Consider the following 17992-nt stretch of genomic DNA (forward strand, 5'->3'; position numbering starts at 1 on the left):
AGTTTTACTTAATTTACAATTTTTACGATGCGCGCACCCACCGTCACAAAAAACCGACACCCTGAAGTTAGCATAGATAAAATTTTAAAATAAACAATGACAAACAAATAAACAAACAACCATTTCTTTAATTATGTAGAAATCATTTTTTGTGATAATTAAATAAACTTTATTTAACTAGATAATGCGTTATAATAAAACTTTCAATTTATTAAATACCTTATTTCTATTGTTATTGATGCTACGACGATTTTATTAATATACGAATCAGAAAAAGAACTAAAGTAATAAAATAATATGAAAAAATAAAGTGATAAAAATGTAACGTGTTCTTATGAGTCCCTTAAAGCACAAACATACCTGTATATCACGTAATACACACACAACACAACACAATCACCTGTTATCCAATACTGCTCTCTGCGGCAGATACCCCACCCGTCGGGTGTTGAAACCGCAGTGGTCAATGTTAATGTTTCGCTTAGCTAATAGTCCTATTGAAGACATTAGTTCCTTATTACACATTTATATAAAAGCACTGACAAAGGACTGAAGTAATGTAGTCAATTTTATATTCTGAATGTTTATTGATCATTTCTTTTATCATTATCAAATTTAGGTTAAGTTTCAGAAATCAAACTCAGCGCTAATCCTGCCTTCCGTTCGCTAAAAAATTATTGGATTTTGATATGTATTTGCGAGTTGCAAATATGCAAAAAAATATGTTAAAAATGCTCCTATTTTACCATGCCTACTGCTGATAGAGGACTAATCTTTGTTTATTTTTAATTACCTATTAATTACTTTACGATGTAATGTGGAACATGGTCTAATGGTTAAAGCTTCTTACAAACATTTTGTAAAACAAATACTTGGAAAATAAAAAGAGTGGCGGAGAGTTTATTGCTAGTTCTTCTCGTCCGTTCTAAGCCCTTGACTTGAAAACTGGCATTAAATGTAAAACTATTTAGCGTTTAATTTTTAATTGACGTTCATATGTACACTATATTGTGTTACCTAAATGAATAAATTATTTTGATATAATTTATCAAAAAAGTCATAAATCATTGAAATTTCAAGCGCATTTCGGGATATCGTATCGGATACCGATAGTCGTAACAGCCGATGACGTTGTTATTAGGTTGGCACATTACTTTAACCCGGGGTTTTTTAACCGTGCTTACGTTTCATTTACCTTTGGTAGCCTTGTGTTAATAAAAGTCTCAGCGTTGGTTCTTCTGGGCCTGTACCACTAATACATATTACCAAAATATATGCGAGGCAACAGAATTTAAGAAGTTCAAACTAAAAATTAGGCCTAGTGTACGTGCGTAGTGTAGCGTACAGTCCTTTCCTTTTTAGTCAAGATCAAGTTGAGTCACTGCGCAGTTTCAGAAAACCACTGTTATGAAAGCAAATGTCTTTTACAACTTTGGATATTTTTCTGACCGCTGGATTCATTGCTCTATCAAAATAGGGAACTGGAACCTGGAAACATTTATGTTTGCATACTATGACGCATCATATATTAATGATATATCTTGTGCAAGATTATATAAGTTCCTGACAATATTCACAGAAGTTAATCAAATTTTGCATGTTTTTGATGCGTTTCTAAGCCTTTAATAATGAAACAGAAACATATTGTTTGTGTCATGTTGTTAGTAGCCTGTGTACACTGAATCGAACCTCGATTATATGACCGGTTACGACAAAGATATAGGATATGTGTCGTTAAAATAATGTTTTATTCTCACTCATTGCGACAGTAATACTATCGATATCAGGTGATAACATGCTTAATGAAGTTCTTAAAAGTGCACTTAGCGCGTAATTTTAGTGAAAGTAATTTAATGACATGGTGTTATGTAATACAGTTTATAAGTAATATGAAAGCAGATGATCTTTCTAGATAATTAAAGCGAGATGTTTTTGTGCGCATTTTATGACAAATGTAGGTTGTATAGGAAGAGACATCAGATTTTGCAATTTATACGTAAGTTATATGAATAGTGATAGACATTGTACTTGTATTCTTAAAAGGTTTATATTTATAATTATATGCTTAGATTTGAGGCAGGTATTAAATTAAGAAATAAAAAACATGCATGCATTTTTATCTTTATTAAATTCATTGAATAAATGTTTTTTACGTAATCATTAACAATAAAAAAGTCTTAATTATATATTATATTAAAAAGTCCATAAGAAGTACTTAGGCTCGCAAGTGCGTTGCCGGCGTTTTAAGACTTGGTGTCCTATTTTTTGAAGGACCCTAAGTAGAATTGGTTTGGAATAACTTACGGTACGGTAACGGTACGCAACTGGTTCCACATAGTGCTGGTGTGCGGCAAAGACTGCCTTAAGAAACGCTTAGTTGTTGTTTTTAAGATAGTTTTTGCTAAATATTTTCTATGTATAGACAATAGATACGTTCTTGTGTGTTCCAAAAACATGCAAATGAATTAACAAAATGCTTTTATTTAGAACCCATGTTTAGATCTTCTAGGTAGGCGAATTGTAGAAAATTTTCACTACACCAAACACATTATACACAGTTACTGTAAATAATTTATTGCAATATACAACTGCACAAAAGGATGTCAATCACTACGAAAAAGTTTCTTAATATCGTCTCGGACCTATGTGAAAGCGAAGAAATTTCGACACTGTATCGTCTAACGAAACATTTGCAAGGTCACTTGTGCCGTAAGCCACCAAAGGCATTCCGATACCATAAATATTTATTAATACAACTGTTGTAAGTACATAAATCTTTATTTCTGAAGATAGCTCGTGAATACATCTATTCAATTAATTATAAAATACTAAAATCAAATAATAACCTAGAACTTTCGCGTTCGCATTATCATAATATACACACATTATAATTGTACTGATGTTACAAATTTATAACATCAAACTTTTTCTCTTAAAATAATAGGTGTCGGCTTTTCCCGTGTTTTACGGCCTGCGCGACAAAGGTCGAACGTGAATTTGCAAATTCATATAAATGAACGCGTTTTTGTGTCACATTATTTTTGCAGTTAATTTTCTAAAAGTAGTAAGTTTCAGGTTGAATATCAAATTTCGCGGAATTATATAACTGGCTTATAATTCATCTCTGTTTTTGTAGTCGTTCAAAATAATTTCCACGCCCTTTTGGGCTACGACTAAAGTCGGTGCCATTGTATTACCGGCTGGTAGTGTTGGCATTATGCTTGCATCAATCACTCTCAAATTTTTCATGCCATGAACAAGCAATTTGTGGCCGACAACACAACTTTTATCTTCCTGTGGACCCATCTTGGCACTTCCTACGGGATGATAAATTGTTGTTGCCATATGTCTTATATAACATTTCCAATAGTCTTCCGAATCAAATACGTATTTCGAACAGTCTGGTATATTCAAAGGTAAAATTTCCATATCTAGATTTTTGAAAACAGTAGTTTTCTCTAATTTATGAACAAAATCTATAGCCTTGACCAAGATTAGCATATCATCTGGATGTTGAAGATAATTCGTCTTAATTATTGGTTCTCTTGGCTCTGTCTTAGATAGCAATATCTGGCCTTGTGATTTAGGATGCAGTAATGTAGGATATATACCGATTAAATCATGCTCATTATTTAATTCTCTGATTGCGTGTATGATTTCACTTTTATAACCGATACCTTCAAGATACGGTTTGAGTGTAAAATCATCTCTCTTCGTAAAATAAATGTGATGAAATTGAATATTTGGACATTCAGATGAATTTAGTGTATTAATAAATCCTGTGAAATCTGTTATGCCAATAGTTGAGAAAGGGCCGGATCGTGTTAACATATACTGAAGTAACAGCAAATTTATAACTTCCATTGAAAATTCTGTATTAAGGTTTGTTTTTAAAAATAAAGGGAACAAGATATGATCTTGAAGATTTTTACCGACATCCAAGTTTAAAATGTTTTTTATTCCTAAATTTTCAATATGTTCCTTAGGGCCTACTCCAGATTGCATCAGTATTTGAGGTGTAGCTACCGATCCAGCTGAAACGATAATTTCGTTTTTGCTAGTAATGATCATTTTTGTACCATTTTTATGTATGAGTTCAATACCTACTGCACTTTTAGTCTTCTTATTGATTATAATTTTTTCAACACGTGTGTTTTTCATAATATATAAATTTTCGGATTTATTAAGAAACACTTTTGCTGTGTTCAATCGTTTACCGTTTTTTATCACCAACTTTGCCTTTCTTGTACCTATTGAAGACTCATCGCCTTCGTTTTTATATGATTTAAAACCTAATTCTTCCCAGGCGTTTTCAATTACATTATACCAAGGATTTTCGTAATCTTTAAATCGGTTTGAGAAATTAAAGAGATTCTCCTGTGCTTTGAAGTATTTTAGCAAATCTTTGTAACCCCATCCAGGATTTCCTGCAGCTTCCCAGGCTTCGTAATCTTCTGGATGTCCTCTCACATATATCATGGCGTTAATTGAACTGGACCCTCCCATACTCTTCCCTTTACTCCATATACAACTTTCGTTTACAAAACCCAAACAACTATCATTACTAGATAACGTTTTGTAGTACCAATCAATAGCTGAATTCTGATTGAGGAATAAAAAAGCAGGGATCTGAAAAAGATGCGTTACTGTATAAGGAAATAACTTTAAACAGCTTTTTTTAACTCTTAGTAAGTTTTTTTACAAACCTACCTGTTTGATTAGAATCATTTTAGTAAATAGTCTGCAACTAATAATTGTAGAAAAATGGCGGAAAAAATAAATATCAGCTCAACTATTTTTGAAACATACATACATGCTTAAGTATTACCTAATTTAATGCTTAAAATACCTCGCTATCAATTCCAGGATCATCGCCAGCTTCTACTAATAATACAGAACCTATATTGGCTTTTGACAACTGACCAGCCACTAAAGAACCAGCAGACCCAGCTCCAATCACGATAAAATCGTACGTTACATCTGAAAATGTATATACATATGTCACAGTAAAATTGTAAATAACGTTAGATTGTAATCTATCCCGCGAGATTGTGTACTGTCGAAAGATTGTGAACATGATTGTGTAACTTATTATTATTTGGTAGATTGTAATCTATCGAATGGAAACTAAGCTTACTAATTTTCAAGAATCGTATGTCTTTCAAAGGAAACTCTGTTTTAAATGTACTATAATTGACTTTAGCAAATAAATTATAAATCTGGGGAGGTTGTATAACAAAAAAAAAATTAATTCGAGATCCTTACCCTTTTTGTTCAATATTTCTTGAGCATGGTCTGTTGGCCAGCGATAGTCGTCAAAAAGGGAACAGTGTGTGGCTATTAATGTTGTTATGGCACTGAGAAAAAGATGACCACTTGTACCAGCAAAAGCCGACGGGCATGTATTTGAAATACTTGCTTCCATTTTTTAGTACATTGTAGTATATTCAGACGTCTAACTAAATGCGTTTAAATGTGGCTTATGATGTAAATTAATGACAACTATTTATGATATATTTATTACCTTTGTAATTAAATAGTTTGATAGTGTTTTACATCATTAAGCATGGTATTATTGATATAAGGTAATTTAATGCACCTGGAAGGATTATGAAGTTATTTATACAGAATGTTCAATGTTTATTAACTTTATATTCATATTTATGCTCCAAACACATTTAAACATAATACAAAATGTAGCATGAAACTCCGCAAGGGACGACTTTAGGACTGATTTTTGTTGTTAAAAGTTACTAAAATAATTATCAAAATTATGTTTTTTCTGGCTTCTATCTACGTTAGAAGTTGTATTCAGTTCACAATAGTTGATTTTTATATTATAAATAGAACATTCCATCAAAATAAAATCACAATTTATTAGTGATTTAAAAAAAAGGATAAAGTAACAAAGTGGCTTTTATAATAAAACAATTGATTGAACAACATGTTAAAATTTGCAGTTACAAATGGATTCTATAATTCATTCCATCAAAATAAAGCCATAATTTACAATGATTTTTTCTATGTTTACCATGATTAAAATGGTACGATTGTTTGATTATTATATTATTACAAGGTTGTGGAATGTATCCCAATGGGTTATTGGATATTGGACTATATCCTACTGTATTTACTTCATTGCTGTAACTCGGCTCCAAATCCAAATGATTAGACCAAAGGTAATTTGGTGTATATTGACTAAACCAATTATACGGATAGAAATATTGAGGATTCATAGGTTCATAATCCTGGAGCGACGAATAGGGTGTATATGGTTTTTTCTTAGATATCGCGTTCTGGCTAGCATAACTCCTTTCTGTTGTTGACGCTTCAGTCTTGTCTGAGGCGAGAGATAACGGATCTTTGTCGGATAAATAGTCAAAAAGGTTTGCTGTCTCGTTAAATAAATCATGAACAATACTGTTATTTCTTTGTGTTTGGGGTTCTTCATCAGCTCTTTTATAATTTGTAACAGAACAGTGTACGCCTGTTTTGTCTTCTGCCCAGTCTTCTTTTATCATATCTGATGCTTTTTCTGCTATCATGATAATTGGGGCGTTGGTATTTCCACTTACTATTTTGGGCATTATACTCCCATCTACCACTCTAAGACTTTGGACACCGTATACCTGTAGTGTACATAGATACAAATATATTAATACAATTGTCACACGGGTAAATCTAATGTTCCATGGCAACGCATATTAAATAGCGAATGACAGGGTTTTATCTATATTTATTAAACGAACACAAAACCTGATAACAGTGAATTGATTCTTAAGAATACAATATTTAAATTGACCTTAACTGTACTTTGGCAAAGGGAGAAACGGTTTATGCAGGTTGAGTAAGCACATCGCAGCAAAATAATATATACTTACTCGTAACCTCGGATCAACGACTGCTTCTAAGTTATGCATAGGTCCCATAGCACAGGTACCGACTGGGTGATAGATGGTAAGGCTATGATGTCTGGCTTGACACTCCAGGTGTTCGTCAGACATAAACTCGTAGTCCATACATCCCGGATTTCGGTTTGGATTAGGTCTAGCATTCAGTTCTTGTAACGCTGGTTGTTCCACTAACTCTTGAACAAATCTTGCACCCTCGATCTAAAGTGACAGAACGTTAACGATAAATGAACGATTCATACATAAAAATACATACTAAAACTATGACAACAAGTCAAGTGCTAAGTTAATAACTTACCACTCTGAGAATATCTTCTGGTTCAGAGTAATAATTAGGATAAATGCGCGGTGGGGAAAATGGATTGGAGTCTCTTAATTTTACAAATCCTCGACTTTTTGGCCTTAATAAAAGAGGTACTATCGAAAAAGATGATTGGTATAATATATCTTCATACAATTCAGCATAAACTTCATCAGTTATACCATTTGCGCGCTTACCAAATAAGCCACCATCCATATTATCAGCAGTAGGTGCAATAAATAATTGAATATCGGGATAATCTTCTAATGGGTCTTGATATTTTGTATTTACAAACGCCATAGCCTCTGCTTCCATCATACTATATAATGGGCCAACTTTTTGAAAAACAAAATCCGTCAAACTGGTAATAGAGAATACTGTATTGAGATTAAAACAATAATCCGAACCATTTGTAAAAGGGTTGTCGAATAGATATGAATGTCCACCAAGAGCTACATGATCTTGTAAGTTTTTTCCCACACCAGGTAAATGCACTATTGGATAAATGCCAACCTCTTTCAATTCTTTAATGTCACCAATTCCTGATAGCATTAATAGTTGCGGAGATTGGATTGCGCCAGCCGAAAGTATAACCTCTTTAGAAGTTTTTATTATTCGAGTATTGCCATGTTTTGTAAATTTTACACCATAAGCGTTTTTGTTTTCGTCTATGAGCACCTTTTCAACTAATGAATGCACACTTATATGAAGATTTTGCCGCTTTGATACTGGTCTTAGATAAGCTTTAGCTGTACTGCAGCGAAGTCCATCTCTCACCGTAGCATGTGATCTTGTGAATCCCGTTTGATATTTACCGTTAACATCCAATACACCATAACCTAACTGTTGAGCAGCTTCTAATATTTTTTTTGTGATTGGCTGTTCAAATCTGAAATGCTCTATTGTCAAAGGTCCTCCGACGGAATGATATGGGTCATTTTGATATTCGGGTATTCTCATGTCTTCAGCCTTTAAAAAGTATTTTAATATTTCAGCATATGACCAGCCCGTGTTTCCCATTTTAGACCAATTATCATAATCGTGTCTATTTCCTCTTATATACAGCATAGCATTTATAGCACTTGAACCTCCTAACACTTTACCTCTTGGCCATTTACATTGATTACCAATCATGCTTAAGCAATAATCACTACTTGGTTCGGTAATAAATTTCCAGTCTATAGACGAGGTTTGTAGAACAGGAAAGAGGACTGGGACTTCGGAAAGTACATTCTCATCCTGACCAGCTTCTAATAATAAAATATTCCAGTCCGGATTTTCTGATAGACGATTGGCGAGGACCGAACCTGCAGAGCCCCCACCCACAATAATAAAATCGTAACAGTCGTAGAGTTGATCAAAAGGATAGTCCCGTACTCTATGTTCAGCATCTTCAAGCTCCGGCCGATAAAGATGAATAGCCATACGAAGTACGATTAGCGATCCCAGACCAGGAAGGAGCCCAAACATTATTCTTGTATTTGTCACCAGCGGCCTTATTGAAGGCCTTACAGAGCTCTCCATTTTACGCGATACTTTACGGCTTAAAGAATTTCCACTAATGATTTTAATATTAATAAAAGCTGAATTAGCTACATTGATTAAGCAATTTATATTTTATTATGAATGAATACATGAAACACAGACTAATTTACGCAAAATATTTCTACTTTCAGTATATTTATTTCATTTTTATTTAAAATGGCCTTTCAAAACTCAATGACATGAAATCGTATTAAACAGTTTTTTATCAAATAATTTTTCAAATATTGCATTAAAAACATAAGTTTTATTCTTCATTAATTATTTAAATTAAAAAAAAGTATTCATTAATGTTTTATACACGGAATAATGATATAATTTTAATTAAAACAAAATTAATTTTAATCCATATTATAATTACTCTATGCAATTTCAAAGTATTTCGGATCAGCAATTTGATTCTTCGGATACATTATACCTGTATATTACGACATAATAATAAATAGTTATGCTTTGTCAAAGGCTCTGTCTGCTAATAAAATACGTCAAGGATTAATAAATAAAATAATTAAATCAATAAATATAATAGTATTATTTTAAATCAGGCTTAAATTAAGATAATAAATAAATAATAATATTTACATTCAAATTCCTAATTATCTTTGTACTTTTTTATTTCATCACAAGTAATACCTAGAACGTCGACGCTTCAACCAAAATTCTTTTATCATATCGCTTCCTTTTTCACCAATCATAATAATTGGAGCATTTGTATTTCCGCTTACTACATTAGGCATTATGCTACCATCTATAACTCGTAAATTTTTAATTCCATACACTTTCAACTCTGGATCCACGACTGCTTCAGGGTCCCAATATGGCCCCATTTTTGCCGTCCCTACCGGATGATATATGGTACATGTATATTGTCGTATCATACATTCCCAATATGCATCCGTATACCGTTGTATACTCACGCACGCTGGGAAAGGATAGGGATTCAACATTGAATTGTATCTCTGGAAAGCTTCAGTTTTTGAGACAGCTACTGCAATCTTAACACCCTCGATTAAAGTTTTGACATCCAGTTCGTCTGTTAAGTAGTTAGGATATATGTAAGGATAGTCATATGGATTGGCACTGCGCAATTGAATAAATCCCTTACTTCTAGGGCGTAGTAACATCGGTATTATGCTCCACACATCCATGTTGTTTATTGGACCATACACTGCGTTGTAAAATTGTTCAGTCAAACCATGAATTTTTCTTATCTGCCCACCTCCGTCTGAATTGGTTGATCCAGATATAAAGTGAAATTCTATGTCAGGAAATTCGTCGGAGGCGTTAACGTACTTTGTGTTGACAAAGGCTAAACCCTCAACGCCACCCATGATAGTTAGGGGTCCCTCTCCTAAAACAGCGTATTGCATAAGCGTACTAACAGTGTGCAACCTATGCTCAACAATGGATAATGGTTTGTTAATTGTGAATGCTAGACCCCCAAGTCCAATGTGATCTTGTAAATTCCGCCCAACCATTAGGTTCTGTATTAACGGTATTTTATGTTTCGCCAGTTCTTCTGCGGGACCTATTCCTGAGAGGAGAAGTAACTGAGCAGAATTAATAGTACCGCCTGATAGTATAACTTCTTTTTTTGCCCTTATGCGGTAAATCATTTTGTTCCGGACAAATTCTACACCAAAGGCGGTTTTAGTTCTTGGATCGATTAAAACCTTTGTTACGAAAGAGTTGTGTGCAATGTGGAAGTTCAAGCGATCCTTGGCTGGTCGCAGGAATGCTTTAGAAGTGGAACAGCGACTCCCTCGTCGCAGTGTCCCTTGCGCCACCATAAAGCCTGTTTGATTTTCGCCGTTAATATCACGATTTAAATAACCCATTTCCAAGCCAGCTTCAATGAAACTTGAAACAAGTGGAGTGTGGTATGGTGCTTCAGATACTGTAAGGTATCCACCAGTGCTGTGATATGGCGTTTTGGCTAGCGATGGGTTCTGATTGTCTTCCGACTTCTTAAAGTAGTAGAGTACATCTTTGTATCCCCAACCCTTATTCCCCAAAGACTCCCATATATCGTAATCTTTTTTATTTCCTCGTAAGTACAACATGTAGTTCAATACAGAGCTGCCGCCTAGTACTTTACCACGAGGCCAGTTGCATCGACCACCTTCCATGGCTGAAATTAAATAAGTAATTTATAATCATAGAACACCCTTTATTTCAGTTCAACAAACTCGTATTGCAATTGTGACAAGCTTATGTTTCTCAGAATGCCTCTTCAACAAGAGTTTTAAACATACCTAAACATGTGCTGCCCTGCGGTTCCGTCTTGTACTTCCAGTCAAGTTTACTCAATTGCAGATATCCCGCCAGTAACGGCACATCTGAGATCTCTGTCTCATCTCCTCCTGCTTCTAGTAATAACACTTTCCAGTTATGTATTTCTGAAAGTCGACTGGCTACCACTGATCCTGTAAATATTTTTGGTAAAATACTTATTACAAAAGAGAAACATGTTTATTTCAAGGATATATGAAATTGACGTGAATATTTGTATTCAATGATTGTATCCTATCGTTCAGTGTATTTTACGACAGTGTACCGTACAATTGTAAAATTCGAAAGCTCCTTAGAAAGTGGTACATTTAGATCGATGACACAATAACCATATAAAAATACGCATGCAAATGTCATATTAATATGTTAAGTTATATAAAATTGCCAAAAATTTAATCACCCTTGAAAGCATTACACGGCAGTGATCTATAACTTCTAGGCTAGTCGGTTAATCTTAAGTTAAAAATATAGTTAAAGTACTGTTTATCACATACCTAACAGTAATACTTCCAAGTTCCATTGTTTATTAACTATTAAGTAGAATTTTTTATACAAGCCTTAGCGATTTGATAGATTTGAGAACTTTAACTTCAGGATTTTTTACAAATTTAAAAAAAATCAGGGTACTTTTGAAATTAGAATATTATTAATTTTCTTCATACATACTCAACCTTAGAAAAACAAAGTACTCACTGACCAGCAGAACCAGCGCCAACTACTATAAAATCGTAGTTTGGTAACAGAGTCGCCTCATCGACATCAGCTGGCCTTCCCTCAGGGTCAGTCTGGTCATATTGGTAGTAGGCTATTGCAGCCACTAACATTGGTATAAACCATGCTACCTGGAATTTATATAAATGGTTATTATTCATTTACGGTACATCTTTTATAACTATTTGACTTTTAAATAATTCTTATATAGGCAAAAAAATATTACATTTGTGTTATTCAAATGTTTGTTAGTGTGTGTTGCGTCTTACGTTTCAAAGGCGCTAAAATTTATAAAGATAACAATGTTTATGGGGGATGTAATTTGATATATAAGACGAGGAAAGTGAAAGAATTACACACTAAAATATGTACTATATAGTATATATATACTATCGCTTGAAAAGTTCGAAAATCTAAGAAATAAGCAAATAATATTATAAGAATTATCAGTTTGTTTGAAAATGGTAATGCATGTAATAGGATAAAATCTATGTCACCTAGGTGGTCCGTTCGATTCCCTGATGCACAGAAATGGTTGAAAATTGATAAATGGCCTAATAATCGGTAGCCAAGACTATTTTTTTTACAAAACTGGACAGACATTTTGTCATAATCCCACCTGTTGTGGGATGTGGCTTATTGGAGGGCACGCCTGTCCAGAATATGCCTATTTAATATTCGCTTAAATGAATCCATATTATACAGTCCAGGGAAGGAGTTCCACTCGTATTTTTACATGAAACGACGAATTAAATCGTGCAGCACGGGTGGGGGATGTCAACAACGAAGGGGTGAAATTCTAACGTACTTAATAGAGTTGAAGCACCACTATCTATACCCAAATGTGTCTATATCCAATCCTAGGTTCGAGAATTTTTTTCATAGTAAAGTTTCGCTCATTATATTATTTATTTATTTATTCATTTAGGAAACAAAACAAATACATCTCTAAAAGTATAAAACAAAAAGAAACATAAACATAACACATTGGATAATTCACAAAAAGTTTCACTGATAAAAAATAAAGACACTAGGTTTAGGACTTTAATAGTTATTTTAACCTATTCTTAAATGAAGCAGTAGAGGAGTGCGAAAAAAGATCGATATTAGTAGCAGAATCCAAAGTAGAACACTTCCAGTGAAGAGGCTCACGGAACCCAATGTTGGTTCTGGGAGTCGGAAGGTTAAAGGTTCTGTGCGAGCGTAGACATCTGGCAGGAATATTGAATCTTATGAGTTCGAGAAGATTTGAACAAGTTAGTTTATGTACGCATATTTTTCTTATAGTGACACAATCTATCAAATTACGCCTAGTACTCAAAGAAAGTAAATTATATTTTTTTAAAGTTCATTGTATTTAGCCCTATACGACCATTCATGCAACAATTTAAAATACGTAAAAATTTCTTTTGTACAGCCTCCAGTTGTGTGACATATAGCGTAGTATAGAAGTATAGTGTAGTTAGGAAGTATAGAAGGATTACCTGCGTACCTGCGGCTGCAATAGCTGTCCCAGATATTACGTCGGCAGCTACATTCACTATGGAGCTCATTTTAACTGAAATCACATAATTATATATTACTTTACGTACTTACGAATTGTGTCATAGCAAACCTATACGACCGAGTTATTGGAAATTATTAATCTATGCCATTATTATTTTTGTCCAAAATAATGGTCATTATGTCCTATAGAAATAATTTCGCATTCTACTAGTGAAATTCGAAATCTGTTCAATTTCATGTTTCTTAGAAAAGTATATTACTTTATCTCTATCGATTCTATTTGTGTATACTTTGCATATATAAAACAAGTCTTGATGGTGAAAAACAATATTCTATTTTTAAACCTACATAATAAACAAAAGACGATCGGGGTAAACTAAAAGGATGTTAAATGCAGGTCACACAAATGAGGTGACCGTTAAAGCAACGCGAAAGACATAACGGTAAATAGTGGTATCGGTGAGTACGTGATCAAAACCGTGTGCGTTCCAGAAGATTCGAAATCCAAAATTTAAAAGTGGAATCTTTTGGAATGTGGCTTATTGGTTTTACGTATAATTCAACTGTCACACACTCACATTCACTTCACAGGAATCTCCTATTTCGTTTGCATACAATACTTATATTGTGTATTTTGAGTCGAATGTACTATGCTTGTATAACTATAAGATGAACACTAACGGCTGAACGGATTTCGATAAATATTAATAATAACGTCGGTCATTTCATAATTAAGGCTTACTTGTGAATTACTCTAACTAATTATATAACACAATTTTCACCCGACACCGGAAACTGTTAATATTCTGCGTATGCGCCGGAGTCATGCTCCGGTCCAATGGACGAGGTAGATTCACTTTCTATAGCTGTGATTAATACTCCGGGGAATTTGTCGCTATGAATATCGGCAATTAGCACTTCGGCTTGTCAAGAATCAAATCAAAAAACCACATAGAATTACAATTTGAACTTTTTTTAAACATAATTTCTCTTTTACTGTGCAAAGCAACCTTTGGAGCTTTATTGCACTGCCTCTTAAATTTATTGAAGAATCTTTTTTTTTAGCATTTGTCTTCTGCCTCGTAATTAGCTTGTATATATACACGTATAATAATTATGACTCAATTACATTAAGATTAACATTTAAATATTAATGATTTTTTTAGATTTCAGTTGAGTCTAGTTAGTATATACCTATCTGATGTTACATGTAGTTATATATTTTTTGTTGAATACTGACTGAATATATACTCCCTCAGCTGGTGTTTCTTAATTTGTCATTAAATCGCATGTCGAGATAAGGCCGCCCTTTGATTATTAACTGATGTAAATTGTATTTATATGCAAAGGTAACAAAGTGTAAATAAATAATTAATTATAAAGTTTACTTAAGTCTTCTATGTAGAAAATAAAACCTACATAAAGCTCCCATCAAGTTATGTTATGTTATGTTGCCAAAAATTTAAAATATTTATTAATGTTACGTTTTAATGTAGGCCGTAATTCATTACGTTATTTGAACCATATTTATTGGGTTCGTCACAATTAATCCTAAATTGTACGCAGTATAGTATATTATAATCCGTATAAAAAACAAACAAAAGACGACAAAATTAATAAAATTGTTCTGTACTTTAAAATCTGGTAAAATATAGCCAATATTTCGTATATTTTAATAAGTGTTTTCTGTTTTTTATTTATTGGAATTTGAAGGATATATTTAATTCTATCTATAATACATGGTGAGGTGAGTAAACATATGTACATACATACTTAAATGTTTATGTTTTGTTAAGTTTTTATTTTATATATGTACATACAGTATTATATCAATTTTTGTACCTATTTCATTCGCTCGTTCGTATTGTAAGGACGGCACCACTTTTCATATTTTTGTATGTAAGTCCATTTGTTTGTTTGTATCATGTGTTTGCCCTAGTTTAGTGGGCCAAAAAACAGCGAATATTGCTTAAAAGACTGATTTAATAACACCAGATACTACGTTTTCTAAACAATCATTGTATTATTTTTCGCTATGAATATTTTCTTATATTTTAGTAATTTTAACGCATGAAACTTTTTCTGTTCCACTTTCCAAATGTCATAGCTGTCATTATCTAGGAATTTAGTAGAAGAGTGACCGAATTTTAACATACATTGAATAGAAGTCGCTCAACTGCCAAAGTGTAAAATTCTTGCATATTTTTCGGTTCAATTTATATACAACTATTTACACTCGGTACAAACAACAAAATTTTGCAAGGAATTAAACGGAATGATTCACTAATGAACTATGACTCCCGTATGTAAAAACCCAACACGCTTTGGCGTACGAAAGTCAAACTTTACGCTAAGTCACGTTTCTGAATATGACTCTAACATAATAGATGTCTAACATCCTATTAAGGACATTTGAGGTATGAAAATGCGTTGTTGAGAGTAATCCTGAATAATATGGCTTTAAAAAGCGTCATAAAGTAGTAAAGTAAGACTAACCAAAAAAACATAAAATACAAACGTGAGTAACGTGATAAAAAAGTTCACAGATTAGTCAAATCGACGATGAAATAGCATGTCTTCTTTTTAACTCTAATACTGTCATCTAAATACTAAATAACGCGTAAAAAACTTAAAATATTGTTTACGTGTTTATATCACAGGACTAACGCCATCTTGTCTAGAAAAGCGTTTTGGCGTGTTCGTGAATAATAATAATTAATATAGTTTCTATAGTATTGTTTAAAATCTTCTCAAATAGATTTAAAAAAAATATTACAAAAACATTCACGGAGATGTTTACAAAAATCAAGATCGAGTCTTAGAATATATATGAACATTGATATTCGTTTACGCATTCTCCGATATGCTCCACTGATAATGGTTAGGGAAATGCCGGTCAGTTGTAATTTTTCCACTTTTACCCAAAACATCTAATGACCGAACTAAATGATTTCGCTTATTACGCTTTCACATATTTGCTTGACCTATTTTGTACAGAAGGTAGGTAAAGTTTTATTAATCTAATATAGAAGAAGAATCTTTATACAGTTTATTATTTGAACTAAAATTTATACATTAAATATGAATCATTTAATAATATGATCGTATATTCCAGCTGCCATCGTTTAATCTCTTATTCATTGATTTTTCTTAAGTGTCTCGAAAAACCGTATATTTTACGTATTTCAAAAATTTTGGTATTAATCGATAAGTATATTGTAACGATTTTTTCAAAGAACGATGAAATATAAGACAGTTTAGCGAAAAGCTAAATTATAATTAGCCTTATCTGTGAAACAAGGTTAATAAAAAAAATAACATTTTTACAAAATTACTTAGTAGATGGAATTTAAATTACAATTCAAATATCATGTTAATTCATGGCCATATTCCGACAATCCAAAATGTCGGCACAATATTCAGCCATTTTGGTTCTAAATTCGAATTTCTGTTTTTAGGAATGATGAGTATATCCATTTTAGTTTAAAAACTGATAACATGTATTTTCACATTTCTATAGATAATAATTATTAAATCATGAGAGATCAAAACTCTTTAGTTTCAATTATTATTGCTCAGTCAATTGAAATCGTCATAAAATATTAATTACTAGATGCTTTCGTGAACTTCGTTTCTTAATATGATTTTTTTACTACGCTAGTATTTACAATTTACATATATGTCGAGAATCGGCGTAATTAAAGAAAATACCAAGTACCATAGTAGGACAAATTAACAAAAATGGAGGACATCGAACAGCTGAATTAAACGGATTATTTTTTAAACATACAAAGTACACTTTCATTGCCATAACTTTTAAGACCTCAAACCTGTTAACACCAGTCAACGACCTAGCGTTTACTAAACCAAGAAGCTGAATGAAGCTATTTCTGAATCGCAGAACCATATAAAATGTTTATAATCTATTTTTGGGAACACTCCAAGAAGGTTGGAAGTCCAGCTTTTTTATATAAAAATATACTTCTTAATATTTACTAGATATTAATTCTATATAGATAAGGCTGGGAATCTTTATTATTGATAATGTAATATGTGTTGCATTCAGGTGTTAATAAAAAAGGAAATAGTAGACAACACAAATATTTTTTAAATATTATATTATATGAACGTAAGTCGATAAAAAATAATAAGTTTTTTAAATATTGACTTACCTTTAGTTAATTACACATTCACGAAACATCAAAAACATCACTAACTGTATATTCCGCATTTATTTTTCTATTCGGTTCTATTAAAAAGCAACTTGCACGTTCACACTGTGCTCCTGAATGCGCGTGAGTCGATAGTGAAAGGGTGGGTGAGTGTTTTCATTTGACAATAAGCGCTAGCCACTACCATAGACTCTGCCGAAAATTAATAGCGTATGTGTCAAAAGGTTTTTTTTAAGTTTTTTATAAATACCTCCTTACAGACGAAATATATTAAGTCGATTCATTTGTTTAATCTAGGAAATGAAGAAAATTTCTGGCAATTAAAAAAATGATGACATAAATATAAAAAAAGCAATTAGCAGTGATGGCCTAGTGGCTTAAGCGTGCTACTCTCGTGAGGTCATAGGTTCGAACCGGGTTGCGCATAGCTTAATAAATACCGTAACAGAGCAGAAGAGCAGTCTTGGGCTAGTGGTTTCAGCGTGCGACTCTCATCCCTGAGGTCGTAGGTTCGATCCCCAGCTGTGCACCAATCAACTTTCTTTTAAAATACGCCC

The 17992-nt window shown here is 32.8% G+C and overlaps 4 protein-coding genes across 5 annotated transcripts in view; 1 reads left to right on the top strand and 3 right to left on the bottom strand.

Moving 5' to 3' along the window:
- LOC123709392 (flotillin-2) overlaps window positions 1-17992 on the top strand; it is a 158305-nt gene that overhangs the window by 115008 nt on the left and 25305 nt on the right. The gene's annotated exons all lie outside the window — the stretch shown is intronic.
- LOC123709391 (glucose dehydrogenase [FAD, quinone]-like) lies at window positions 2321-5492 on the bottom strand. Of its 2 annotated transcripts, XM_045660694.1 has the most exons (4): window positions 5266-5492; window positions 4850-4980; window positions 4108-4629; window positions 3896-4034 (listed from the first exon to the last, which is right to left on the bottom strand). In XM_045660694.1, exons 1-4 carry the CDS (start codon window positions 5423-5425, stop codon window positions 4023-4025), a joined length of 825 nt encoding a protein of 274 aa, XP_045516650.1. In that variant the 5' UTR covers window positions 5426-5492; the 3' UTR covers window positions 3896-4022. The 2 variants fall into 2 exon arrangements, with proteins under 2 accessions (XP_045516649.1, XP_045516650.1); XM_045660693.1 differs by having other exon boundaries at window positions 2321-4629.
- On the bottom strand, window positions 5936-8785 carry LOC123709383 (glucose dehydrogenase [FAD, quinone]-like). Its single transcript, XM_045660683.1, has 3 exons — window positions 7210-8785; window positions 6882-7112; window positions 5936-6629 (listed from the first exon to the last, which is right to left on the bottom strand). Exons 1-3 carry the CDS (start codon window positions 8734-8736, stop codon window positions 5961-5963), a joined length of 2427 nt encoding a protein of 808 aa, XP_045516639.1. The 5' UTR covers window positions 8737-8785; the 3' UTR covers window positions 5936-5960.
- LOC123709387 (glucose dehydrogenase [FAD, quinone]-like) lies at window positions 9375-17507 on the bottom strand. Its single transcript, XM_045660686.1, has 5 exons — window positions 17436-17507; window positions 13242-13315; window positions 11744-11888; window positions 11010-11180; window positions 9375-10885 (listed from the first exon to the last, which is right to left on the bottom strand). Exons 2-5 carry the CDS (start codon window positions 13308-13310, stop codon window positions 9375-9377), a joined length of 1896 nt encoding a protein of 631 aa, XP_045516642.1. The 5' UTR covers window positions 13311-13315; window positions 17436-17507.

The sequence above is a fragment of the Pieris brassicae genome, chromosome 5 (genome assembly GCF_905147105.1).
Source record: "Pieris brassicae chromosome 5, ilPieBrab1.1, whole genome shotgun sequence".
Taxonomy (NCBI): Eukaryota; Metazoa; Arthropoda; class Insecta; order Lepidoptera; family Pieridae; genus Pieris; species Pieris brassicae.

Excerpts from the sequence above, each read along its gene's own strand:
- LOC123709383 (XM_045660683.1), bottom strand. The coding sequence starts at position 8,736 with ATGGAGAGCTCTGTAAGGCCTTCAATAAGGCCGCTGGTGACAAATACA. Across the intron at positions 7,113-7,209 it reads CAGAAGATATTCTCAGAGTG|ATCGAGGGTGCAAGATTTGT; the intron begins GTAAGTTATTAA and ends CTGTCACTTTAG. Across the intron at positions 6,630-6,881 it reads TCGTTGATCCGAGGTTACGA|GTATACGGTGTCCAAAGTCT; the intron begins GTAAGTATATAT and ends TGTACACTACAG.
- LOC123709387 (XM_045660686.1), bottom strand. The coding sequence starts at position 13,310 with ATGAGCTCCATAGTGAATGTAGCTGCCGACGTAATATCTGGGACAGCT. Across the intron at positions 11,181-11,743 it reads AGTTGGCGCTGGTTCTGCTG|GATCAGTGGTAGCCAGTCGA; the intron begins GTCAGTGAGTAC and ends AAATATTTACAG. Across the intron at positions 10,886-11,009 it reads GCAGGGCAGCACATGTTTAG|CCATGGAAGGTGGTCGATGC; the intron begins GTATGTTTAAAA and ends ATTTAATTTCAG.
- LOC123709391 (XM_045660693.1), bottom strand. The coding sequence starts at position 5,425 with ATGGAAGCAAGTATTTCAAATACATGCCCGTCGGCTTTTGCTGGTACA. Across the intron at positions 4,981-5,265 it reads AGAAATATTGAACAAAAAGG|ATGTAACGTACGATTTTATC; the intron begins GTAAGGATCTCG and ends ATACATTTTCAG. Across the intron at positions 4,630-4,849 it reads ATCCTGGAATTGATAGCGAG|ATCCCTGCTTTTTTATTCCT; the intron begins GTATTTTAAGCA and ends CATCTTTTTCAG.